Raw genomic sequence first — 27,983 nt, forward strand, 5'->3', positions numbered from 1 at the left:
ATTATATGCCACAAATACTTTTGATTTCATTCATCATTAACCACCTTTCTATCTTCAAGTAATTTGACTACAATGAAGTCTGGTTTTAATATCTTACTAACATCTAAAAATATTCCTTTCATTTAGAACCTAATGCAGTTTCAAATACTAGCATGGATAAAGTTTTATGCCACTATACATTGAATGCTGGGAAAATCTTGTGTATTCTAAATTCCCAGATAAATGTGTTTCTATTAATTTCACCAGAACAGAATGGAGAAATCCTAAAACAGTAAACATTTAAGCTGTTATATGACTATTTTATGTCAACCATTTCAAATTTATATTTTATAAGGCTCTGAATTACCATTTAAAATGTCTGCTAATGTATATGTTTATGTCAATCTGTTTCAATTTTTTAAAACAAATTATGTATTTATACAAGTTATATTTTATCATTGTTATAGTGTGAATATTAATCTCTTTACAAGATATTAATCTATTTACAGCCTGGTTTTGAAATCAGTGCCCTTTGTGAAGGGCAAAATATATATACCCCTGCACCAACATATCCTTAATATTTCTCTCCATGTTAAGTCTTCAGCAATACTACCAATGTGTATACCCATTTCCTAGATTGGAGGCACAGTGTACTCTTGAAAGATGGAGTTTTGTTTTGTTTTGGGGTTTTTTGAGTTTAAAACTTTTCAAAGCTAATTGTTCTTTATGGAAGTCAAAACCATAAAATTCACTGAGTTTCTTTGTTAGCTATATACAAATTCAACCAAACAAGAATTTTCAGCAATAAAAAATATTCTGTGATTAAAAATCCCTTCACAATAGATTTGGGTGTTTAGACCACAGATCTTTAGTGAGTTCTAGTGTTGACCTGGTAACCCTTGTCAAAATCTTCTTCCCCAGCTTACTAGAAATGAGGACCCCTCAGTAGGAAAATTACCCATGTTACTAAAATCAGAGCTTTAACTTCCCAAGAAGTGAAGTGAAGTGGACAATGAGTTTAAAAAGAACAGCAGTGGGGAAAACTAAAGTCTGCTCTTGTTATTAACTGGTTGCAATAGGAAGCAAAGTCAAAATTATCTAAATGACTGAAGAAGCCAGGCTGGATGGTTTCTAGCATCTTTTAATTCAATTTAATTCAATAAGTGTTTATTAAATACTGGATATGTATTGGGTTGGCCAAAAAGTTTGTTTGGGTTTTTCAATAAGATGTTACAGAAAAGCCCAAATGAATTTTTTGGCCAACCCATTACAAGGTTTTTTGCTATGTTCAGCTTCCTCTTCAGTGATACATTATAGAAATAGCTATCTTTATTAGTGAATTTGGTAAATAATGAGGATTACTCAGTTTATAATACCTTCTGCTTTAGCAAACATCTAAACATGTCTTACATAAAATTAGTTCCAATTATGTGGAGTGTATTTTGAAAGTGGATTGATTTGTTATGTGAGTAAACCACAGTTACAGACTTATAACCCTAAGGACAATTTCCCTGCTTCCTTTCATTGAACTCTTATGCTAATTACTAAATTAAATCCTTCACTTATTAAAGGAATAGTAAGTGAGATGAATAATAGAGAAAAAGGCACAAGCTGATTAAATATTTTGAGATATCAAGTAAACTTGACTAATATCACCAAGAAATAGTCTCTCTCTCTCTCTCTCTCTCTCATTCCACTTCTTGCTACAACTCTCTAACTCACACTTGGGAACTCTTTTTCTTTTTTTCTTTTTACATAGTAAGAAATCAAATCAAGTCAAATCGGGTAAACTAATTTTCAAAACACACTTAAGAAGAACCATGTCCCTAATATCCTTCTCCAAATCAAATTTTTCCCAACTGTATTGAGATAGATACTCATTTTCTAAGCTTTTAAAAATATAGAGAAAAAACAGTGAAGCTCCATTAGAAGGAAAAACAGAGATTTAGACTCTAGGTTATATTAAGCTAAACTTATTCACTGCTGTGAGATTCTAAAAAGTCAGTATCTGTCATCATTGATTTCCTCATTCGCAAACTGACTGGGTTAGAATGTTATAAGTATCTTTTCAATAGTAAAATTTTGTCATTCTAGATTCTACCTGAATTAAATTCTCTGCACATTGTTAGTATCTCAGGTTATTCTTTTTTTTCTGATGATCAATCACACTTTATGTTTTATTGGGGTATAATTTACAATATTGTGTTAGTTGAAGGTGTACAACAAAGTGAATCTGTTATTCGCATACATATATCCATTCTTTTTTAGTGTCTCTTCCTATATAGGCCATTACAGAGTGTTGAGTAGAGTTCCCTGTGCTATACAGTAGATCCTTATTACTTATCTATTATATATATATATAAGTTTGTATGTGTCAAACTCAATCTTCTAATTTGTCCCCTTACCCTTACCCAGGGTAGCCAGAAATGTATCTTTTACATCTGTAACTCTATTTCTGTTTTGTAGATAAGTTCATTTGTAGCCTTCTTGTATCACATGTGAGTGATATCATATGGTATTTGTCTACCCTAAGTTATTCTTAGGTTAACTGTGGTCTTTGTTTATTGTAGATAGTTATTTCATTATCCAATAAGGAATTAAATGCCTATTCCAAAGCTGGCGCTGTAGCAGAAGAAGTCTTGTCATCAATCCGAACAGTCATAGCCTTTGGGGCCCAGGAGAAAGAAATTCAAAGGTCTGTTTCTTTAATTATGATAATATACACTTGCTATGATTTTCCCCCGAGGCTATTTCCACCAGGAGTCAGTGGTCCAGCTGCGATGGGAACACATCTCTGTCTGATGTCACAGCTGCAACTTTTTTTTTTTTTTGGTGGTTGTTATTTTGTTTTGTTAAATAAGATCAATAACTTTATTATTTGTGTAAAAGTGTTGCACCCATATTATAAAAATTCAAGTCATTGGAGAAATATACAGAAGAAAAATAACTCACCTTGTTTCACCCTCTTCAGAAAAACATAATTAGTATTTAGGACTATAATTCCAGGCATCTTTTCACATATATACACAGACATCTGAAGAGGGAGGTCAGTGCAGAGATCAATGGAAATTATTCCAAGTGCGAGGCTGCTCTTCATCTTATTCATAACAAAAATAATTACTTTAACTTTTACCTGAAGAAAATTAAATGGAAATGGAATTTGAAGAAATTGTCAAAATTTAGACAGCAAATCTCTTCCCAGAAATAATCCTCATCCCCAAGTTATTCCTCTAAAGTGAAGAAGAAAATTACAGACTCATCTCACAGCTAGAATCTTTGTTTTTCAGTTACTTGTTTCACTTTATCAAGGCTGGAGCAGGAAATGGCAATCCACTCCAGTATTCTTGGCTGGAGAATTCCATAGACAGAAGAGCCTGATGGGCTATATAGTCCATGGGGTTGCAAAGAGTCAGACACGACTGAGCGACTATCACTCAAGACTATTATATTTTGTTGTGTCTTTTAAAGGTATACACAGAATCTAAAAGATGCAAAGGATGTTGGTATAAAAAAAGCTATTGCTTCAAAACTCTCTCTTGGAGCTGTATACTTCTTTATGAATGGAACCTATGGACTTGCTTTTTGGTATGGAACCTCCTTGATTCTTAGTGGAGAACCTGATTATACCATCGGAACTGTTCTTGCTGTAAGTCTTATTTGAGAACAAAGGTAACTGGCTTAGATAATCTTTTCTTACCTAGTGTTTATTAAAAATTTCTCTTTGAATGATAGTGAATATTTAAAGATGAGTGTTTTTATAAACAAATATTTGTTTCCTTTAAATGATTTGTATGCACCTTTATAGTTGTTGGTTGTCAGGATTTACTCATCCAGTGTGATTTAGTGTCTTCTAAAGCATGATGCTTTTGAAAGAATCATAATTGAATTCTCCACTGGGAGTTAGAGCCATCTTAATCCAGGATTCAAAAAGACCAGTCTCTTGTGAGACTGTTTTCTTTCCATCTTGCTGAGATAAGAGGGCGCCGTGCATTCACCTTGCTAAATGTCTTCTTCTGGAAATATTCTGTAGATTGGACTCTCCTACTCTTCCTCTGTCCTTTCAGCTCATAGTAATGTTTAAAACAAACTATATAGAGCTATGTTCAACATCACAACTTAGAGTTTTTTAAACTCTTAATGGTTATACATTAAATTATAATTTTTTCACTTACACTCCTAAGTTTCAATAATAAACATATCAGTTCAGGGTTGAGTCATTTGTCTTGATGAACTAAATGGATCCGGCCGATATACTTTAGTTCTCATTTGGCCTTCCCATTCTATGTAGATTTCTTTTCTATCGACTAAAGTCATCTTTTAAAGTTTGACTCTTACTTTTAAGCCTTTAAGCTATTCATTAATTTCTGGTAAACAAAACTTGAGTTTGAGAAATTTTTAGCACCTTTTTCCTCCTCAATTTATGTGTGACTCTAGGTGTATAACTAACTTGCTAAGCTTTAGCTTCCTCATCTATAAGACAGGGAAACTAGCACTTAGCTTGTGAGATTCTTTGCTTATTTGTCTTTTGACAGAGATGTGTCTGTCTGAAAATGGACAACTGTCCACTAATACAAGTAATCAGAAAAGTTGGGGAAGAACAGTACAGCATCTCTAAGACAATGAAATCTATAAAATCCTTCCCTTTAAAGTTAAGAAGTTAACCAGCATGCAGGAGAGTACAGCTCACTTCCTCACCTATCCAGGTTCACGTGTGGCTAGCAGTCCTCAGTAGGCAGATTTTTCTGCTCAGCCTCCCCACAGGTAATAACAAGATGATTACGGGACAGTTAGGAATTGTTCAACATTAAGAAAAGGCCGACTGCACTTGGAGTAACTAATGTTTCCTTTCTGTTTGACAACATCTTCCAATCTTTCCTATCTAATTTCTCTAAAATCCCTCTGAATCTCAACCAAGTATACAGTTCATCCTGTTGTCCCTCTGATACAACTGTGAAGGATAAATATTATTTTTTGTTTCTGTAGGTTTTTTTTAGTGTAATCCATAGTAGTTATTGTATTGGAGCAGCAGCCCCTAACTTTGAAACGTTCACTATAGCCAGAGGAGCCGCCTTTAATATTTTCCACATTATTGATAAGGTAAGACTCCCAATTGCTTTGAAAGATAACTATCATTATTGCAAGAAGGAAACCAAAGAACAGGCACACTCATTTCACTAAAATGAAAAGATGGACAAAATCCATGTTGACCAATTGGCTATGGAAAAAGGAATTGTTTTTAACTCTTCTATAAGGAGATTGTGTTTTATCAAAACCTTTATATCCAACTCAATGCACTTCTAAAGCAGAAAGGAAAATATTGTAAAAGAAAACACATCTTTAAACTACTTTTAGAATATAGAGAGTGTCAGCTTAGTTTCTCTAAGATTTATAATGCCCTCTTTGTTTTTCCAAGAAACCCACTATAGATAACTTTTCAACAACAGGCTATAAATTGGAATGCATAGAAGGAACTGTGGAATTTAAAAATGTTTCTTTCAGTTATCCATCAAGACCATCTATCAAGGTAAGTAAAATTTAATTACAGAAATGTACCATTTTCTAATATTACTTTCCACTGACCCGATCACTTCTTATGAAATTGTTTAGGATTAGTCTGACCAAGATTTGGCTGTTTTGTTTAGAGATTTGAGGGGAGAGATGGAGATAGAGACACATAGAGAAAGAGGAGAAGGAAAGAAGGAAGGATAGATCACAAATGCACAAATAACTTTGGAAAAACTACTTGCATTTTGCAGCCTCTTCTCCATATTCAACTGACTAAAGTATTTTCACCTCCTTGGAATTCCTTCACTCTGAATTTGGGAGCACAGAAAAAATGTCTTGAATTGATGGTGCCACCTATTGGTGGTCCTTGTATATTTTCCCACTCAGCATAGACAATTGTGTATATGTCGTGTCTTTCCCTTTTCCCTTCCCTAAGGCCTTTACTACACCAGCTTTTGTGCCTCAGTTTCTGTCTCTTTTACACAAGCACACACTCATTCACAGACACACACCACTCAGCATAAAGTGCATCCTTCTCCTTTTATCATTCAGTCTTGGACAAGTTCTAGTAAAAATATATCTGTTCTGTTGTTTTCATCCTTTCATCTTATTAGTGTATTTATTTAAAAAAGTAGTTACTGTTAAAGATTGCAAGGAATAACTCCTAATAAAATACCTGTTTTATAGAAAAGGGATGATTTTAAGTGAAATAGGTAAAATTACTAATGCCATCAACCTTTACTGTCTTTTAAAGTGTCCAAATACCCCCTGCATAATTTGCACTGAAAAAAGATATTTACCTACTCCTACTACCTTATTTTTTTCTAGGTCTTTGATTGAAATTATTTTTTTCAAAGATCACTATTTAAAAAAAAAATTTGTTACTCAATAACCATGATTGGAATAGTGTTGTCTTCCATCATTTTTCTTAATATAAATAGAGCATTTTAATTCCATTTTGCAACTACATTTGGGTTGGCTTTCTGGAGACTTAAGCAGCAGTTTTGCCGGTACATTGCTTGGTAAAGAGCTCTCTGGGTTTTAAACAACTATTTTTCAAATGAACCTTTGAAACATAGCCTATTTTGTTAAATTTAAAAATGAATAACCGGCCCCCCCCCGCGAAAAAAAATCTACCCACTTTAAATAAACAAAACACAGATTCTTCGAAAGAGAGAACAGAAGTGAATTCTAGAGTAAAATTGCAGATGGGAGAGGAGGTACTCCCAACTGGGTTCCTTTATTTCTCATCTCTTTTAGAGAATTTTTCTCTGCTTGGCCCTTTGAAGGTTTTACTTTTGGCCTGTTTAAAGAGCCTCTTTCTTTACAAATGTGGAGATCAAAGTGAAAGAATTCAAGAGAATATTCCTATGTTTGGGGAAAATGTAAGCAAAGATAGGTGACAGTTTCTCAACAGGATTACTGTTGTCATTTTGAGAGGGTAGGTTTTTGGAGTTTCTCTCATAATGCAGGTTCCAGGACATTGACTGCTGGTAGCAACTCCCAGTTATTGAGAAAAGTATAGAAGTACTTACTCCCCCTAAATTAAAATGTTCCTGTGAGATCTACCACTAGAAAAGGAGGCTTTCTAGTGGTGAAATCCTATTCCAGCAAATCCCTAAGAAGTCTGCCAGTTGTTTTACTTTAGAATATATTTTGCAACAGTGTTAAATATATTCTAAGAAAGAACTTCCTTAAAGGGCTCACAGAGATATCTGGCAAGGTTTCATTCCTGTTGTTGCAAGTTAGAAGATATAACTTTCTCTAACTTGGTAGTCATGAAATTCACATGAAGTATTTTGACTGAAAAGTTGAAAAGTTTGCTGTGGCTCGTTACTAGTCTATGAGTACTCAACTTAGATCTTCTTTTTATATAGAGAGATGATTAGTTTTCTACTGTTACTTTCCAAAATTGTGTAGGTAATTATACACATACATGAAACAAATATAGCAAGATCTAAATTTGTTTTTAAGTGCCAAAATTTTTCTGTTTGTAATTATACATTAAATTTCTGAAGATAGGAAAATCATATTCTTACTTATCCTACTTTTATGAATTTCCCTCCCATACATTTCCATAGATTCTGAAAGGTCTGAATCTCAAAATTAAGCCTGGAGAGACAGTAGCCTTGGTCGGCCCCAACGGCAGTGGGAAGAGTACAGCCGTCCAGCTTCTGCAGAGGTTATATGATCCTGATGACGGCTTTGTAAGTGCACCTAGCAAGATCACGTACAGTCCACACAACGAGATGTGGAAACGCCCACCTGCTACAGAGAACTTACAGCTATGTCAACTTTTAATTTTTAACAGTGGGGCTGGGAGAGGATCCATATTGTTTTCTCTCTTGCATATTAATTCATTCAGCAAGTATTTATTGAGCACCTACCAAGAGCCAGACATTGTTCTATGTGCTGGGAATACACTGCTGAACAAAGCAAAAAAACCTCTCTGCCCTCATCAACTTTACATTCTAATAAGCAAAGACAGACCATAAATAAAATCAGTAAATTATATAATGTTAGAAGATAATAAATGCTGTAGAGAAAAATAACTAGTAATTTGTAATACCCAGAACTTAACAAGAATTTCGGTCTCTCAAAACATCCCAATAGAATAACATCTATAGAAAATATTCACTCTCATTTTTTTGCATCATCCATATGTTGCACTTAATTTTTTAACCTGTGAATAGCATAGAAAACAAGACTATGATAGTCACAGAAGCATAATTTGTAATGCTTCTATTCAGTTTTTCAACTGTTACTTTTAAAAGAAAACCTACTCTTCTGAAACATAAATTTGACATTTTCTTAAGTCTTTATGTGGAGTATACTAGACCTATGTATTCATGCTAATATTGAATAAATTATTGGCTAAGTATCCCTATATAGAGCAGTTGCATGGAATACCCATTACCTGACAGAATACCAGTTGGTGTGAAATACCAGAGTTAGGATTATCATACCTTGGCTTCTGTCATTGAAATATGTAGGGATAATGGATAATGGTATTATTTATGGAGAATACAATGTTCATTTAAGATTATTTATAGCAGGGAGTAAAAAGCGCTTTTATCTTTTGCAGAGGATTGTGGTGTTGAAGGGAAGGAAGGACATTTCCTAGAAAACAATGCAGAGGTCTCATAAGTCTTAAAATAACAAAACTGAAGGTTTTTACATGTGTCTGCATAATAACATTTGTGACTCCTAGAGTATATATCATCATCATACCTAATTTGTGGATCATGTCAGGGCCTGTGGATCATGTTAGCCTTAGCATCAGGGCTTCCCTAGTGGCTCAGACAGTAAAGAATCTGCCTGCAATGCAAGACACCCTGGTTCAATCCCTGGGTCAGGAAGATCTCCTGGAGAAGGGAATGACTACTCACTCCAATATTCTTGCCTAGAGAATTCCATGGGTAGAGGAGCCTGGCAGGTTATAGTCTGTGGGGTAAAGATATTCATACAGTTTGACCAAATTTTAAGTCCATTTTTTTACGTTTTATTATTTCCCAACTACCAGAAAAAGTCTATTGGCAATGTACTTGCTATACATACTTTATCAAAATATAGTCAGTCTTTGTTTCCTGAAACAACCTGCTTCTTAGCTTATGTTTTGGAGTAGTAAAAAAAGGTTTTAACCCAATGCAGTGAAAAGCACCACAATGATTCATTCCTTTGGATTTGTAGATCACAGTGGATGGTAACGACATCAGAACTTTAAATGTGCAGCATTATCGAAAACATTTTGGAGTGGTCAGCCAAGAGCCTGTTTTGTTTGGAACTACCATTAATAACAATATTAGATATGGACAAGATGGTGTGACTAATGAAGACATTGAGAAAGCAGCAAAGGAAGCAAATGCTTATGATTTTATAATGGAATTTCCCAAGGTAAGTACACTATGTAACCTATATTCTTAGCTTAAACCTAAAGCACTGAGATATTCCAAAATAAGTTAAATAATGGTAACATCTACAGAGTAAGGGAAGTGTGATTAATATTTGCATTGTCCTAGATGAAACATCTATAAATGAGAGAGCATGATAAAACCCAAAGAAAACATTGTTGAAAGGTCAATTTTTAAATATGTTTTGTTCTTACTAGTTCTCACTGCTAATGGAAAAGAAAAATAAAGGATATATTAAAACATAACAAAGAAACATGAAACAAAATCATCGGTGCATCCTGAGAAATGTGTATCTGCAAAATGTTGATTTGCAAGGCCATCTTGTGGCTAAGAGTGGGAATGTCACACGCAAAGTTCAGATTGGTTCTGTGTTAAGGCAAAGGAAAAAATTTTGTCTTTGAAGTATATGGAACTACTATTGGATAAGAAATGTGAAATTATAGTTGGAAAGAGATACAGTAAACTATAATTTGGGGTATTAGGACATATAAGATCCTAATGGATATCTAAAATTGATAGCTATAAAAACATTTATATTTCTTAAAGTATTTGTTCATTAGTAGCATTTCATTTTCAGTTTTTCATTTCATTTTCAATTTCATCACAGTATCACCTGAAATTATTATGGGGAGCACCTTGTGAAGCAAGAAAGGATGATATGTGAATTTAAAATACAAATAAAATTCTAACATCCCAGAAGGCAATAATAACAAAAAAGTTATTTTAATGAATATATTTTACAAACCACATTCCATAGGTCATAATAATTTTGTTCTTTTTTTTTCCATAAAATTTTTGTTATGCTATTTATTACCTCCTTCCCCCATTATTTAGGGTCATACTTAGGACAGAAAAGTTATTCTTTGAGGTCATTCTTTGCCTTATGGTTTGGGAAAACACAAACTTCCTTTCTTTGACCTTCATTCAACACTTTCACTGACACTTTTTCCTCAAAAAAAAAAAATGATCCTCAGTTTTCCACTTGGAATTAAGGAGTTTTCTGGTGCCTCTTAAGTCATTTTTTGAACTGTGGTGTTCGAGAAGACTCTTGAAGAGTCCCTTGGACTGTAAGGAGATCCATCCAGTCAATCCTAAAAGAACTCAGTCCTGAATATTCATTGGAAGGACTTATGCTGAAGCTGAAACTTCAATACTTTGGCCACTTGATGTGAAGAACTGACACATTGGAAAAGACCCTGATGCTAGGAAAGATTGAAGGTGGGAGGAGAAGGGAATGACAGAGGATAAGATGGTTGATTGGCATCACCTAATCGATGGACATGAGTTTGAGTAAGCTCTGGGAGTTGGTGATGGACAGGGAAGCCTGGCGTGCTGCAGTTCATGGGGTCGCAAAGAGTCGGACACAACTGAGTGACTGAACTGAACTGAACTGAAGTCATTCCCTGTAAGTTATGACTTATTTTTACTAAAAGTCCAATATTTACACAAAGGTGTTCCTTACTATAAATCTAATAGTAAATGCTAAAAATATAATCCAAAGAACAAATTAAAATTGCTGGTTTATTATGATAGAAGCTAAATTCCACAGCCATGATGGTTAAACTGGGACATAAGAATAAACATAATAATAAATAAAAGTTACAGAAGTGGTTTCATATAGGTGAAAATTTAGGGAAAGCTATACTCAAAAATAAATCCATTTCTGGGGTTTTTATCTTGTTCCATTGGTCTATATTCCTGTTTTTGTGCCAGTACCAAACTGTCTTGATGACTGTAGCTTGGAAGTATAATCTGAAGTCAGGAAAGTTGATTCCTCCAGCTCCATTCTTCTTTCTCAAGACAGCTTTGGCTATTCGGGGTCTTTTGCATTTCCATATGAACTGTGAAATTTTTTGTTCGAGTTCTGTGAAAAATGCCATTGGTAATTTGATAGGGATCACATTGAATCTGTAGATTGAATTTGGTAGTGTAGTGATTTTCACAATATTGATTCTTCCTAGCCAGGAATATGAAATATCTCTCCATCTGTTTATGTCATCTTTGATTTCTTTCATCAGTGTCTTATAATTTTCTGTGTGTCTTATAATTTTCTCTCCTTAGGTAAGTTTATTCCTGGATATTTAATTCTTTTTGTTGCAATGGTAAATGGGATTGATTCCTTAATTGCTCTTTCTGATTTTTCATTGTTGGTATATAGAAATGCAAGTGATTTCTGTGTATTGATTTTGTATCCTGCAACTTTGCTAAATTCACTGCTTAGCTCTACTAATTTTCTGATACTATCTTTAGGGAATCATGTCATCTGCAAACAGTGAGGGCTTTACTTCTTCTTTTCCAATCTGGATTCCGTTTATTTCTTTTTCTTCTCTGATTGCTGAAGCTAGGACTTCCAGAACTATTATGAATAATAGTGGCGAAAGTGGACACCCTTGTCTTGTTCCCGATCTTAGGGGGAATGCTTTCAGTTTTTCACCATTGAGACTGGACAGCTACATGTAAAAGAATGAAATTAGAACACTTCCTAACACCATACACAAAGATAAAATGGATTAAAGACCTAAATGTAAGACCAGAAACTATAAAACTCTTAGAGAAAAACATAGGCAGAACACTTGATGACATAAATCAAAGCAAGATCCTCTATGACCCACCTCCTAGAGTAATGGAAATAAAAACAAAAGTAAACAAGTAGGACCTGATTAAACTTAAAAGGTTTTGCACAGCAAAGGAAACTATAAGCAAGGTGAAAAGACAACCCTCAGAACGGGAAAAAATAATAACAACTGAAACAACTGACAAAGGATTAATTTCCAAAATATACAAGCAGCTCATTCAACTCAATGCCAGAAAAACAAACAACCCAATCAAAAAGTGGAAAAAGACCTAAACAGACATTTCTTCAAAGAAGACATACAGATGGCTAACAAACACATGAAAAGATGCTCAACATCACTCATTATTAGAAATGCAAACCAAAACCACAATGAGACATCACCTCACACCAGTCAGAATGGCCATCATAAAAAGTCTACAAACAATAAATGCTGGGGAGGGTGTGGAGAAAAGGGAATGCTTTTGCACTGTTGGTGAGAATGTAAATTGATACAGCCACTATGGAAGACAGTATGGGGATTCCTCAAAAAACTAGGAATAAAACCATATGATCCAGCAATCCCACTCCTAGGTGTATACCCTGAGGAAACCAAAATTGAAAAAGACACATGTATCCCATTGTTCATTGCAGCACTGTTTACAATAGCTAGAACATGGAAGCCATCTAGATGTCCATCGACAGATGAATGGATAAAGAAGTTGTGGTCCATATATACAATGGGATATTACTCAGCCATAAAAAGCAATGCATTTGAGTTAGTTCTGATGAGGTGGATGAACCTAGAACCTATTATACAGAGTGAAGTGAGTCAGAAAGAGAAAGATAAATACCATATTCTAACACATATATACAGAATCTAGAAGAACGGTACTGAAGAATTTATTTACAGGGCAGCAATGGAGAAATAGACATAGATAATAGAATTACGGACATGGGGAGAAGGCAGGAGAGGGTGAGATATAAGGAAAGAGTAACATGGAAACTTACATTACCATATGTAAAATAGATAGCCAACAGGAATTTGCTGTATGGCTGAGGGAACTCAAACAGGGGCTCTGTATCAACCTTGAGGGGGTGGGGTGGGGAGGGAGATGGAAGGGAGATTCAAAAGGGAGGGGATATATGTATATCTATGGCTGATTCATGTTGAGGTTTGACAGAAAGCAACAAAATTCTGTAAAGCAATTATCCTTTAATAAAAAAATAAATTAAAAAGAAAAATAAATATCATTAATCCTTCTATGATGTGCTTAGTCACTCAGTCATGTCCAACTCTTTGTGACCCATGGACTATAACCCACCAGGCTCCTCTGTCCATGGGGATTCTCCAGGCAAGAATATTGGAATGGGTTGCTATGCCGTCTTCCAGGGGATCTTCCCAACCCAGGGATTTAACCCAGGTCTCCCGCATTACAGGCAGATTCTTTACCATCTGAGCCACCAGGGAAACCCAACTATGATACACACATATTTTTTAATTAGTATGTTAGGATTAACTGATACTTGCTATCTTTTCCCCATGAACAGCCATAAAATGGACTAGAATATATGAGGCATAGGACAATTGCTTCCAAGCATTAGATAAGCAGTAGCACAGAACTATGATTCCTGAGAGGAAGGAAACTCGAAGAAAGTCCATGAATGTCCAGCATGCTTCCTGGGAACAAATTATGACCCCATCACATCTCTGTAAAATGGAATTCAAAGAGAACATGTCAGTCCCACTGAGATAAAAGATAGAGACAGAATTTCAGGGCAGCTTAAGAAATTGAAGAGCCAAAATAAAAGAGTTGTGGACATGAGATGGGGGGCAGATGTCCATGTAAGCATCCTTTGGGAATCCTTCTCAGATATAAGATTATCCCTGGCTTACAGAAGAGCAGCTGCTACAAAGCTATAGTAGAGCAGAGATACTCAAAGTTAGGCAGTGTGGTGGAGCTGTTGAAAACACAACCCAGCCAGAGTGGAGAGGTCACATTAACACCTCTTTATACCTCAGGCATATAGCTGAGACACCAAAAAAAGTCACACCTTAGAAGTAAAGACCACACCTTAGAGTAAGGCTGACTCTAAATAATCTGCTCTAACAAAATCCTAAAACCAAGTGATGACAAGACCCTAAAGGAGACAGAACTTGGATATTGGGTCCTGCCAAGTTTTGAGGCTTTCTTTAGATGAGCAAGCTCTGGGTGATGGTGAAGGACAGGGAAGCCTGGTGTGCTGCAGTCCATGGGGTTGGAAAGAGTAAGTGACTGAACAACAACAGATTCACCACAACAAAGCATAAAACCAGGATGATCAGTCAATATTTGAATTGCCTAGGAGGGTGAAAGGGCTTCCCAGGTAGTGCTAGTGGTAAAGAACGCACCTACCAGTGCAGGAGGCGTTAAGAGACGCAAGCTCGAACCCTGGGTTGAGAAGATCTCCTAGAAGAGGGCACAGCAACCCACTCCAGTATTCTTACCTGAAGAATCCCAAGGACAGAGGATCCTGGTGGGCTACAGTCCATATGGTGGGAAAGAGTTGCACATGACTGAGGCGACTTAGCAAACACGCATGCACGTGAGAGTCAAATCAACATTTTCCTCAGAATAAAACAGAACTGAGTCTCTTCAACATATTATGCACAAATTTCAATGTGCATTCTACAATATCTAGATGTGCAAAGAAACAGGAAACAATGATCCACAGGCGAAAAGAAAAAACCCATAATCTCGATATTTGTCCACTTAAGCAAAATTTCAAGGGACTTCCGTGGCAGTCCAGTGGTTAAGACTTCCCCTTCCAGTGCAGGGGGTGCAAGTTCGATACCTGGTCAGGAAGTTAAGATCCCACATGCCTCAGGGCCCCAAAACCAAAAACATTAATAAAAGAAGAAGAAGAAGCAATATTACAACAAATTCAATAAAGACTTTAAAAATGGTCCACATCAAAAAAAATCTTTAGGGCTTCCCTGGTGGCTCAGTGGTAAAGAATCCACCTGCCAATGCAGGAGACCCAGGTTTAATCCCTGGTCCGTGAGGATCCCACATGACTCGAAGCAACTAAACCCACTCACCACAACTACTGAGCCTGTACTATAGAACTACTGAGCCCTCCCGCCGGAAATACTGAAGCCCATGTGCCCTAGAGCCCATGATCAGCAACAGGAGAAGCCACCACTGTGAGAAGCCTGCACACTGCAACCAAAGAAAAGCCCACACAGCAAAGAAGACCCAGCACGGCCAAATAAATAACACTATTTTTTTTTAATCTATAAAAAAGAAGTCTTTTTTAAAAGTTTCAAAAAAAATTTCAAAATGCATGAAGCAAAAACAATACATCTGAAAGGAGAAACAGGCAAATCCACAATTTTAGCTGAAGGCTCTAATACTTGCTAGACCAAGTAGGCAAAAGATCTAAGGATATAGATAACCTCAACAATACTATCATCCAACTAGATATAACTGATATTTATAGACAGTTTCACTCAATAACAGCATAAAACATTTTTCTTAAGTGCATGTGGAATGTTCACTGAGATAAACAATATTTTCGACATTGAAAGAAAAAATGCTTATAATTTCAAAGGAAACATACAAGTATGTCCTTGGGCCACAATAGAATTAAAACATAGACATCAATAACAGAAATATACCTGGAAAATCCACAAATATTTGAAAATTAAAGGACCTACTTCTAAATAATATATGGCACAAATAGGAAGTTTCAAGAAAAATTAAAAACTTTTGAAGTAAATAAAAATGACAATACAAGGTATCTGTATTTGTGGAATACACTTGATCTTTCAACAACATGGGTTTGAACTGTACATATTCACTTATACAGGAATCTTTTCCAAAAAATACATACTGTAGTACTACATGACCCCCAGCTGGTGGAATTCAAGGATGTGGACACAGAGGACTGATGGTAAAGCTATACGTGGATTTTTGACTGGATGGGGGTTGGTGTCCCTAGCACCTACGTTGTTCAAGGATCAACTGCTTGAAGAGAAACTTACAGCATCAAGCGCTTACTTTAGAAAAGGAAAAGATCTAAAATCCATTAACCGAGTTTGCATCTTGAGAAACTAGAGTAAGAAGAGCAAATAAAACACAAAACAAGTAGAAGAGAAATAATATAGACTAGAGCAGAAAACAGTGAAATTAAAAACATAAAACATTAGAAACAGTCACTGTGAAACTAAAAGCTGTTTCCTTAAAAAGATCAATAAAATCAGTAAAACTATAGCAAGCCTGACGAAGAAACAAAAAAGAGAAGAGAAATTACAAATATCAGGGATCAAAGAAGGTACATCATTATTAATCCCAAAGACATTAAAAGGTTGATATAGGAATACTATGAACAAAGATATGCCTATAATGTTGACAATATAGAAGAGGTTCTATTCCCTGAAAGACACAGACCACAAAAACTCACTCAAATAGAAGTGGATAGGTAACCTTAGTAAGACGTATAACTATGGAAAAAATAAACTGGTTCTCAGAATAGTAGCAACAACTACAAATGAAATTAAAAGTGGCATTCACAATAGCATTAAAAATATAAAGTAGAATAAATATAATGAAAGATCTGTAAATCTTCTATGTGAAAACTATAGAAAACTGCTTAGAGAAATTAAAGAATATCTAAATATAATAAATAAGATGTATCTTATTCATTGATTTAGAGATTGAATATTTTTACACATATGCATTCTCCCCAAATCAATCTATAAATTTAATGCTATTTCAATCAAAATCTCAGCTGTCTTTTTCATGTGCAGAAGTCAACAAGCTGATTAAAAATTTATTTAGGAATCTAAAGGACCAATCATAGTCAAACAATTTTGGAAAAAGAGCAGCAAAACTGGAAGACCTACAATAGTTAATTTTAAGACAGCAATTAAGACAGTGATAATTACCTAACAGCGGGTTTCCCAGGTGGCGCGATGGCAGTGCAAGACACATAGGAGATGCAGGTTCGATCCCTGGGTTGGAAAGACCCCGGAGTAGAAAATGACAACCCACTCCAGTATTCTTGCCTGGAAATTTCCAAGGACAGAGGAGCCTGGCAGGGTACAGTCCATGGAGTCGCAAAGGGTCAGACACAACTGAGCATACACACACGTTGACATAACAATGGAGGTGTAAGTCAGTGGAACACAGCATAGAGTCTAGAAATAGACCCACATATACCTAGTGAACTGATTTTTGACAAGGCCAGTGTAATTCAGTGGGAGAGAGGAAAGTCTTTTCAACAAATGGTGCTGGAAAAATTGGATATCCATGTGTTAAAAAAAAAGAAATGTGGCCCTTACCTCATGCTATATACACATATAATTTACCATGAATCTTAGACCAAGTGAAACTTAAGCCATCAAACTTCAAAAGTAAGTGCACACTCTGTGATTCTATTTTTATGAAATTGTAGAACCAGCAAAATTAATTTATAGTGATAAATATCAAATCAGTGGTATCTGAGGCAAGGTGTGGGTTTTGACTGGAAAGGGTCATTTGGAACCTTTCTAGGATGATAGAAATTTTCTGTTTTTATTTGGGTGGTAATAACATGGATACATGCATTTTTCAAAACTCATAGAACTATTCTTTTAAAATGGATGCATTTTATTATGAAAAATTATTCATCAATAAGGTGTGTGTATATATATATACTTTTTTTTTTTTAATGTGGGGCTTTCCAGATGGTGCTAGTGGTAAAGAACCCCCTTGCCAATGCAGGTTAGACACAAGAGGCACAGGTTTGATCCCTAGGTCAGGAAGATCCCCTGGAGGGGGGCATTAAAACCCACTCCAGTATTCTTGCCTGGAGAATCCCATGGACAGAGGAGCTTGGCAGGCTATTGCCCATAGGGTCGCAAAAAGTCAGACATGAATGAAGCGACTTAGCATGCACATTTTTAATGTAAAGGTCAAACTCTAGAAGTTAAAAGTTTAGAAATATTATTTGAAAGTAAGTCCTTGAAGAAATGAAGTTTGAATCAGGGACTTAGCACAATAGAATATTACTAATTATGCTTCATTAGTTCTAGAAATTACCTCCAACTTCAAATATCTAACAATATCTACTTTGTTAAAGACATGTATATCAAAAAAAAGTAAAAGAAGGCCCAAAAAGTCTCCCAAGATTGAAAAAACGTTTTGAGGAAGAAGTTTGTTTTTGCAATAACCTTTTTCATACTATTTTTCAGAATGTAAAGCAAATTATGGGTAATACATTAAATTACTAATAAACATTTTAAATAAATTATTTGTACTACAGTGTTTCTATTAAAGATACCAGTGCATTTTAAAAGTGTCTTTAAAACTTTGAAAATTGGTTAAAATTATTGTTAATCTTCCTTAAAATCCTAGATTATGCTATGTCCTCATTTTTCTTAGTCCTAGCCAAATTTTTCTTTGGTCTTCTCTTCAATAGATTCTTTTTAAAATGGTTGTTTATTTTTACAAAGAACAAATCATAGATCAAATACTATCCAGGCTGCAGCAGTGATTAATCCGGCATTAAAACACAACTATCTGGGGGAGAATGAATTCACATATATATGGCTGAGTCCCTTTGCTGTTTGCCTGAACTGTTAACAACATTGTTAATCGGCTATACCCCAAAACAAAATAAAAAGTTCAATCAGTAAATAAATGAGAAAAAAAATCCACAACTGTGACTGCCATTTCCTGTTCTAATCATCTGACCATGCGGCCTTCTGTTTCTGTTTTGTTTCCTAATTTTCATTAGAAATTTAATACCTTGGTAGGGGAAAAAGGAGCTCAAATGAGTGGAGGACAGAAACAGAGAATCGCAATTGCTCGAGCTTTAGTTCGAAACCCGAAGATTCTGATCTTAGATGAGGCTACGTCTGCCTTAGATACAGAAAGCGAATCAGTAGTTCAAGCTGCACTGGTGAAGGTAAGTAAGCAGACTCATTATTTTAATATTCCTGGTTCAGCATTTTTTTTAAATACAAGAAAGTATGGCTCCATAGTGGATTATTTATTCATTTCAGAGCCCTCCTTAAGTTATGAATGCAGAGTGTTCATCCTTGTAAAAGCTTCGGTAATGTTTATAGGAAGTGATTTGGAGGAGAAAAGAAGATGCTATGCTTGGTGTTAAAAATGTATATGAGGCTCATAACCAAGCAATCATCCCATATATATAGGTCTGCATCCCATTCCAACAGGTGTACACTTTCCACCTCCCCAGGGTAACTCCATACCCCTACCACAATTATAATCATGTCCACCCTTTGTCTCTTCCATATACAGCTATGGGGTTCTCTTCTCTGACCATTTTTTCCTCTCTAAGGTAATCACAGAGTACTCATTTTAACTTAATTTCACTTCAAGTAGAGAAGTATACCATGTGGTTTGCCTTGACCTTGAACCATCCTCCTTCAACATCCCTAAGGCCCTGATGCTGCCTTCCTACTCACTGTGTGGATGCATGCTAAGTCGTTTCAGTCGTGTCCGACTCTTTGAGACCCTATGGACTATAGCCTGCCAGGCTCCTCTGTCCGTGGGATTCTCCAGGCGAGAATACTGGAGTGAGTTGTCATACCCTCCTCCAGGGGACCTTCCCAACCCAGGGATTGAACCCACATCTCCTGCGGCTCGTGCATTGCTGGCAGATTCGCTACTGCTGAGTAACGAAGCCCCCTACTCACTATAAGCTGCTAAATAGCTTCATGGCCGCAATGCAGAATTGGCCTTTTACCAAAATGCACTGCATCTGGGAAGGTAGGTAGTGGTGGTGTCATGAAAAACTATAGAATACTTTTTCCAATAGCCAAACCCTCTTTGCAGTCATGGTCTTCAAACCCTTTAGAAGGCTTAATGGCACTTTTTACTTTGTGCTTCTCTAAAAATGGGTTGTGTTTTTCTAAGAAAATTACAGACTTTTCTTTTTAAATACTGAGTTTGCATGACTAGATATGGACACTGGCAACCAGAGTCCCAACTGATTATTGAAAAATCTAGTACCTACTATTATCAACTTGCAAATCAGAGTTTATAAATTTTTACCTTGTTTCCACCTCACATGATAAGAGTACCACAAGTTGATCGTATTTCTTATTTTCATAAAATGAATAATATGAAAATCCATGTTCATTGTAGACACTTTGCCAATTTGGTTCATTTTGGTGAAGAAATGATAATATCCTCAAAAGCATGACTCATACTCTATTCATTTCTTAACACTTAATAACTAAAACAGGGCTCTATTTATAGAATACACTCAAATTGTGTATACTAATGGTGATGTTTAGTTACTTAAGGCTTGAATGTACTAAAAAATTATTACATTTAACTGTCTCAAATTACATAACTTTTCTAGTTTTATTGAAATATAATCAACATATATATATAAGATTTTTTTAATATTATACTAGGCTCTGAAGTTGGTTACAGGTTAAATGTTGTGCCCATTGCCTTTTCATTCGATATGTTAATCACTTCAGGCAATCAAAACTTATTCAGACTTTTAAAAATACAGTAAGTCCCCTACATATGAACAGGTTCCATTCTGAGAGTGCATTTTTAAGTCCAGTTTGTTAGTAAATCCAACGAAGAGAGCCTGGGTACCCAACTAATACAATTGGCTATATAGTGCTGTACTGTAATAGGTTTATAATGCTTTTCACACAACAAATCCATTAAAAACAAACACAAAAAATAAAACATTTTTAATCTTACAGTACAGTATCTTGAAAAGTATGGTACAGTACCAGCTATATCACCTCTGCTTTTACACTTGCTTCCAGACATCATTGGCTTGAAATAAAGACACTGTACTCTATGTAGTATTGTATAGTAAAGCACAGCCACTTGTAGAGAACGCACACAAGTGATGATATATACCAGACATGTGAACTGACTTACATGATTGGACATGAGAAACATCTTTGAAAGTTCACAACTTGCAGGGGGGACTTACTGTAAATAGTTGCTTAGAGTCACGATAAACTAATCAATATCTTTTTCTACTGCTTGAAATGAAATCTATATCATAAGGTAAAAGATAAAGACACAAAAAATGCTTGTAAATGATTATTCCAAGTATATATTTCAAAAATTCAATTACTGTTACTCTTTTCCAGTTTTTAAAGGGTGTCATTAAATCAGCGTTATAGAGATGTATAGGTGTGAAACTATAAGGAGACTTTGCTGATCTTTTGTGAGGTGAGGGTAAATGGTTACTCTGGGGTGACAGCTCGTTAAATATATATGCCTTGGTATTTAATTGCGTGTGGTGCAGAGGAGAGTTGGGGCTTCCCTCGTGGCTCAGTGGTAAAGAATCTGCCTCTGATGTGGAAGATGCAGGAGACCTGGGTTCGATCCCTGGGTTGGGAAGATCCCCTGGGGGAGGGCATGACAACCCACTCTAATATTCTTGCCTGGAGAATTCCTTGGACAGAGGAGCCTAGCAGGCTGCAGTCCATAGGGTCGCACTGAGTTGGACACAACCACAGCGACTTAACACACACACACACATGAAAGGAAGAGTTAAAATACAGGAAAAGCTATGAACACTCCAGTGCCATGAGAGTTCTGTACACCCACTACACAGATGGTGATTGTGGAACCAAGCTTTAAAGAGGTCCCCACCTAAAGAGGGTAGGGCATCCAACAGGTCTCATTTCTGCTCAGACATCTGTCTATAAATTCTAGAACCCTGTGGCATGATACAGCCTAATCCACAGCAGTTAACAGATTTTTTATAGCTCAAAATATCATGTAAACCACTAGCCAACAAAGAGGGAACAATAAAATGTATTCTTTCTCATTGGTGAACGCAGCATCCACCTCCTTGCATACCCAGCCTTCAGATATCCTCCCAACCCCTCCTCTCCATTACCCCATCATCTTCCCTTTGTATGAAGCTCTAGAACCAGCAAAACTAATCTACAGTGATAAAAAAAAATCAAATCAGTAGTTTACTGGAGGAAGGGGGTGGGTTTTGACTGAAAAGGGGCATGAGGGAAATATTACTATTGTCCTTACTTGGATTATTGCAATAGCTATCTGCCATGGGCTTCCTTGGTGACTCAAATGGTAAAAAATCCAGGTTCAGTCCCTGGGTTGGGAAGACCCCCTGGAGAAGGAAATGGCAACTCACTCAAGTACTCTTGCCTGGAGAATCTCATGAGCAGAGGAGCCCGGCAGGCTACAGTACGTGGGGTCACAAAGAGTTGGACACGACTGAGCGACTAACACATAACATGGCATCTCGCATACTACTCACTTCAGTCTGTTCTCAGCACAGCACGCAGACAATATTTCCAAGATGTAAATTTGATCATGTTGCCCTTCTGCTTCAAACCCTTCAATGGCTCCTTTTCTTCTCACTCTAAGTAAAAACCAAACTCCTTACAGGAGCTATAAGGTTCTATGGAGTTGGGCACCAGGCTCTTTCTGGAACCTCACATCCTACCATTCTGTCCCACATTGGGTACCCCTTAAACATACCATAGCCCTTTATGTCAGCTAATATATTATACACATATTTGTTTATTTTCTCTCTTCCCCTACTAAAATATCTACTCTCCTCTACTAAAACATCTGCTCTCCATTATCAAAGGCATTGATTGGTTAATTGCAGCATACTCAGCAGTAGAACAATGCCTGGCCCTCATTAGACAGTCAATAAATATTTGTTGAGTAGTGTTTGGATGACTGTGATATAGAAGAGTTTCAAGGCCTGAAGTGCTCTTTTCTGGATTTTTTTAGTTTAGGCTTGCTACCATCTAGTTTTGCTTCACTAATATTGTTCAAGAGGAGGATTTAGGATCAGTGGATAAAGATCTGTACAACAGCTATGGAGTTTTACTCTGCTACTGGTTTGGGCCTGGTATGCCAATGCAGCAGGCTTCCAAGCTGTCCTACTATGAGGAGGCATGAACACCTGCAAGCCCCTGGGGAAGCAGAGAAAGCCCATGTTGATTTTAGAATTAAGCCTGTGAAAGCTCTTTGAAATGTTAAAAGTTGTATGCAAATCTAAGGAATAATTATTAAGGGAGGTTCAGCTATACCACATCAGTGGAGAACCTTTAAAAAGGCCCTTTGCTGATTATGAAAGATGGGTTTCCATCACAGCTTTATTCTTTGAAGAGTCTGAGCTATTTTGTTGCAACAACCATGGGCTTTTCTTTATCATCATTTCTGTTTCTGATATGATGCATTTTGTTGGTCTTCCTCTGAAGTCCCTTACATTATATTTATACTACTTGGAGAATTAATAAGTAAGTTGGTATATTATATTAAGCTGTGGACTACTTTATTAAATTAAGCCCCAAGAAGTGAGGTTAATTATATTACACACACAGATGCACACCAATACATACACACACACATATGTTTTGGTGTGTCTGTGTTAAATATCTTTCTCTTTATATGTAGAATTAGAAATACTTTTGATCTTTTTCTTTCTGCCCTCCCTGTTCTTAAAACTATTTGTTAATAGTTGGGAACAGAAAGGGAATTTCTACGAGGGAAATTCCTTGGCTGCAATTTAATTAGGAAAACAAAGGTAATATAGATAATACCTCATCCCAAAGCATCATGAGACATTTTACAAGCTTGCTTAATCAAGCTCACATGCATAAGCCTTGGTGTTAAGTTATAGGCCACTAACTCCTTTTAGAATAGTGTTTTTCCCCATTTGATAGATCAAGGGCCCATTGAGAATCTAAGAAAGGGAAAAATAAACCACTGTAAATTTTCCCAAAAATCTGCAAATGCACTTGTACACTAAGATTTATGTACAATATTGAGGGGTTCATAGACCCCCTGAAGCCATTCATAAGTCATTATTTTAGGTGTAATAATGGAACAGATGAATAAGAAAAACTAATCTTTACAAGAACCCAGTGAAAGTTGCATATTTATTCTCCTGTTTCACAGATGTGTAAACTGAAGCACAGGGAGGTTGAGTAATAGCTAGGAAGCAGTGAAGCCAGAACCTGGACCCAGACAGTCAGCCCTCTCGCTCATCCATGTAACCCCCATGGTTCAGTTCAGTTCAGTCGCTCAGTCGTGTCTGACTCTGCGACCCCATGGACAGCAGCAAGCCAGGCTTCCCTACCCATCACCAACTCCCAGAGCTTACTCAAACTCATGTGCATCCAGTCAGTGATGCCATCCAACCATCTAATCCTCAGTTGTCCCCTTCTCCTCCTGCCTTCAATCTTTCCCAGCATCAGAGTCTTTTCAAATGAGTCAGTTCTTTGTATCAGGTGGCCAAAGTATTGGAGTTTCAGCTTCAGCATCAGTCCTTCCAATGAATGTTCGGGACTGATTTCCTCCAGAATTGACTGGTTGGATCTCCTTGCAGTCCAAGGGACTCTCAAGAGTCTTCTCCAACACCACAGTTCAAAAGCATCAATTCTTTGGTGCTCAGCTTTCTTTATAGTCCAATCTCACATCTATACATGACTACTGGAAAAACCATAGTTTTGACTAGACAGACCTTTGTTAGCAAGGTAATATCTCTGCTTTTTAATATGCTGTCTAGGTTGGTCATAGCTTTTCTTCCAAGGAGCAAATGTCTTTTAATTTCATGGCTGCAGTCACTGTCTGCAGTGATTTTGGAGCCCAAGAAAATTAAGTCTGTCACTGTTTCCATTGTTTCCTGTCTATTTGCCATGAAGTGATGGGACTAGATGCCATGATCTTAGATTTTTGAATGTCAAGTTTTAAGCCAGCTTTTTCACTCCCCTCTTTCAGCTTCATCAAGAGGCTCTTTAGTTCCTCTTCACTTTTTGCCATAAGGGCAGTGTTATCTGCATATCTGAGATTATTAATATTTCTCCTGGCAGTCTTGATTCCAGTTTGTGCTTCATCCAGCTTGGCATTCGAAATGTTTACTCTGCATATAAGTTAAATAAGCAGGGTGACAGTATGCAGCCTGACATACTCTTTTCCCAATTTAGAACCAGTTTGTTGTTCCATGTCCGGATCTAACTGTTACTTCTTTACCTGCATACAGGTTTCTTAGGAGGCAGGTAAGGTGGTCTGATATTCCCATCTCTTTAAGAATTTTCCATGGTTTATTATGATCCACACAGTCAAATGCTTTGGCATAATCAATAAAGCAAAAGTAGATGTTTCTCTGGAACTCTCATGCTTTTTTGATGACCCAACAGATGATGGCAATTTGATCTCTGGTTCCTCTGCTTTTTCTAAATCCAGCTTGAACATCTGGAAGTTCATGGTTCGCATACTGTTGAAGCCTGGCTTGGAGAATTTTGAGCATTACTTTGCTAACATGTGAGATGAGGGCAATTGTGTGGCAGTGAACATTCTTTGGCATTGCCTTTCTTTGGGATTGGTATGAAAAATTGGTTTTCAGTCCTGTGGCCACTGTTGAGCTTTCCAAATTTGCTGGCATACTGAGTGCACCACCATGGTATATTGCCACCATGGTATATTGCCTCATTGATCTGCTAGAACTTGAGGCTAAATTTGAAACCAGATTGCTCTTCAAATCTAGCCTCTTATGAACTTACTTAAATGATCCAGCAATTCCACTTCTGGGTGAAGTGAGTAAGTGAAAGTTGCTCAGTCATGTTCACCTCCAACTCTTTGTGACCCCATGGACTTTAGCCCACCAGGCTCCTCTGTCCATGGGATTCTTCAGGCGAGAATACTAGAGTAGGTTTCCTTTCCTTCTCCAGGGGATCTTTCTAACCCAGGGATCAAACCTGGGTCTCCTGCATTGCAGGCAGATTCTTTACCCTCTGAGCCACCAGGAAAGCCACCTCTGGATATAACCAAAAAGAATTAAAAGTGGGAACTCAAACAGATATGTGCATGCCAGCATTCACAGTAGCATCATTCACAAAAGGTGGAAACAACACAAATATCCATTGACAGATGAATGAAGGATCAAAACCTGGAAAGTATACACAGTGGAACAGTTCTTAGTCTTAAGACTGAGGAGTGTTCTGATATGTTCTGTAGCATGGATGACCCTGGAAGACACATGCTCACAGAAACAAGACAGACACAAAAAGACAACATTGTCTGATTACACTTATCTTAGATACCTAGAACAGTAAAATTCATAGCAAGTAGAGTAGAGGTTACCAGGGGCTAAGGGAAAGAGGGAATCGGGAATTATGGTTTAAAGGGTATGGAGTTTCAGTATGGGATGAAGAAAAAGTTCTAGAACTGGAAAGCAGTGATGGTTGCACAACAATGTGAATATACCTGAAACCACTAAAGTCCACTTAAAAATGTTAAAATTAGTTTAAATTTTTGTGTTATTTTACTACACAAAAGAGGAATGATCTAAGTCTGAGCATAGAAGAATAGTGACACAGACAAAATTGACCACTCCGATCCAGGAGGACTTTAACCTTAAAAATGCACAACACACAGTGACAACACAGCAAATATAGCTAATATTTTTTAATTTATAAATTTACATGGAATACAATCCATAAAAATATTAAATCACTATGTTATATAACTGAAACTAATATAATTTGTAGGTCAAGAATATGTCAATAAAAAATTGTTTTAATGGTTAGAATGGTAAATTTCATGTTATGTATATTTTGCCAGCATTTAAAAAGAAACTATCTTCTTTCCAAACCATACTGCCTTCTTCGAAAAGAAACTCAGACTGTACCCCAAATTGAGACTCCCATCTGAGATTATAATAAACTTGTTTTTGTCCTCTTAAGTTGCTTATTTTGATCCTATTGTATATATAGCTAGTAAATTTTTTTCCACAAATGAATTTAAATCATTTTTACTTATCAGGATACTTCAAAGTCTTAAAAAACATAGCAAGAAACCTTTAAAATATATGAAAATATTTTCTCATGATATGGATAATTATCTTAGTGATTTCTGTGAATTTAATTATTCCTAAGCTTTGTCCTCCCCCACAAATAAGGAAAACTTCTATATAAGATATTGATTTTCCTTGTTTTTCTTGTTGTTCAACTGCTAAGTAGTGTCTGACTCTTTGTGACCCCATGGACTGCAGCACGCCAGGTTTCCCTGTCCTTCACCATCTCCCAGAGTTTCCTCAAACTCATCTCCATTTAGTTGGTGATACCATCCAACCATCTCATCCTCTGTTGTCCCCTTCTCCTCCTGCCTTCAATCTTTCCCAGCATCAGAGTCTTTTCCAATGAGTCAGCTCTTCACATCAGGTGGCCAAAGTATTGGAGTTTCAGCCTCAGCTTCAGTCCTTCCAGTAAATATTCAGGGTTGATTTCTTTTCAGACTGACTGGTTTGATCTCCTTGCAGTCCAAGGGACTCTCAAGAGTCTTCTCCAACACCACAGTTCAAAAGCATCAATTCTTCAGTGCTCAGCTTTATTTATGGTCCAACTCTCATATCTGTACATGACTACTGGAAAAACCATAGCTTTGACTATATGGACTTTGTTGGCAAAGTAATATCTCTGCTTTTTAATACACTGCCTAGATTTGTCATAGCTTTTCTTCCAAGGAGCAAGCGTCTTTTAATTTTGTGGCCGCAGTCACTGTCTGCAGTGATTTTGGAGCCCAAGAAAATTAAGTCTGTCACTGTTTCCATTGTTTCCTGTCTGTTTGCCATGAAGTGATGGGACTAGATGCCATGATCTTAGATTTTTGAATGTCAAGTTTTAAGCCAGCTTTTCACTACCTTCTTTCAGCTTCATCAAGAGGCTCTTTAGTTCCTCTTCACTTTTTGCCATAAGGGCAGTGTTATCTGCATATCTGAGATTATTAATATTTCTCCCGGCAGTCTTGATTCCAGTTTGTGCTTCATCCAGCTTGGCATTCAGAATGATGTACTCTGCATATAAGTTAAGTAAGCAGGGTGATAGTGTACAGTCTGACATACTCCTTTCCCAATTTGGACCCAGTTTGTTGTTCCATGTCTGGTTCTAACTGTTACTTCTTTACCTGCATACAGGTTTCTTAGGAGGCAGGTAAGGTGGTCTGGTATTCCCATCTCTTGTAAAATTTCCACAGCTTGTTGTGATCCACACAGTCAAAGGCTTTAGGGTAGTC

The 27,983-nt window shown here is 36.6% G+C and overlaps 1 protein-coding gene across 1 annotated transcript in view; it reads left to right on the plus strand.

Moving 5' to 3' along the window:
- Positions 1-27,983, plus strand: part of ABCB5 (ATP binding cassette subfamily B member 5) — a 115,165-nt gene that overhangs the window by 15,564 nt on the left and 71,618 nt on the right. The window contains exons 7-13 of the mRNA XM_043872292.1: positions 2,550-2,674; positions 3,448-3,625; positions 4,963-5,076; positions 5,393-5,503; positions 7,566-7,691; positions 9,175-9,378; positions 18,709-18,879. Coding sequence (XP_043728227.1) covers positions 2,550-2,674; positions 3,448-3,625; positions 4,963-5,076; positions 5,393-5,503; positions 7,566-7,691; positions 9,175-9,378; positions 18,709-18,879 — 1,029 coding nt within the window. The remainder of the gene's footprint in view (positions 1-2,549; positions 2,675-3,447; positions 3,626-4,962; positions 5,077-5,392; positions 5,504-7,565; positions 7,692-9,174; positions 9,379-18,708; positions 18,880-27,983) is intronic.

Source organism: Cervus elaphus, chromosome 18 (genome assembly GCF_910594005.1).
Source record: "Cervus elaphus chromosome 18, mCerEla1.1, whole genome shotgun sequence".
Taxonomy (NCBI): Eukaryota; Metazoa; Chordata; class Mammalia; order Artiodactyla; family Cervidae; genus Cervus; species Cervus elaphus.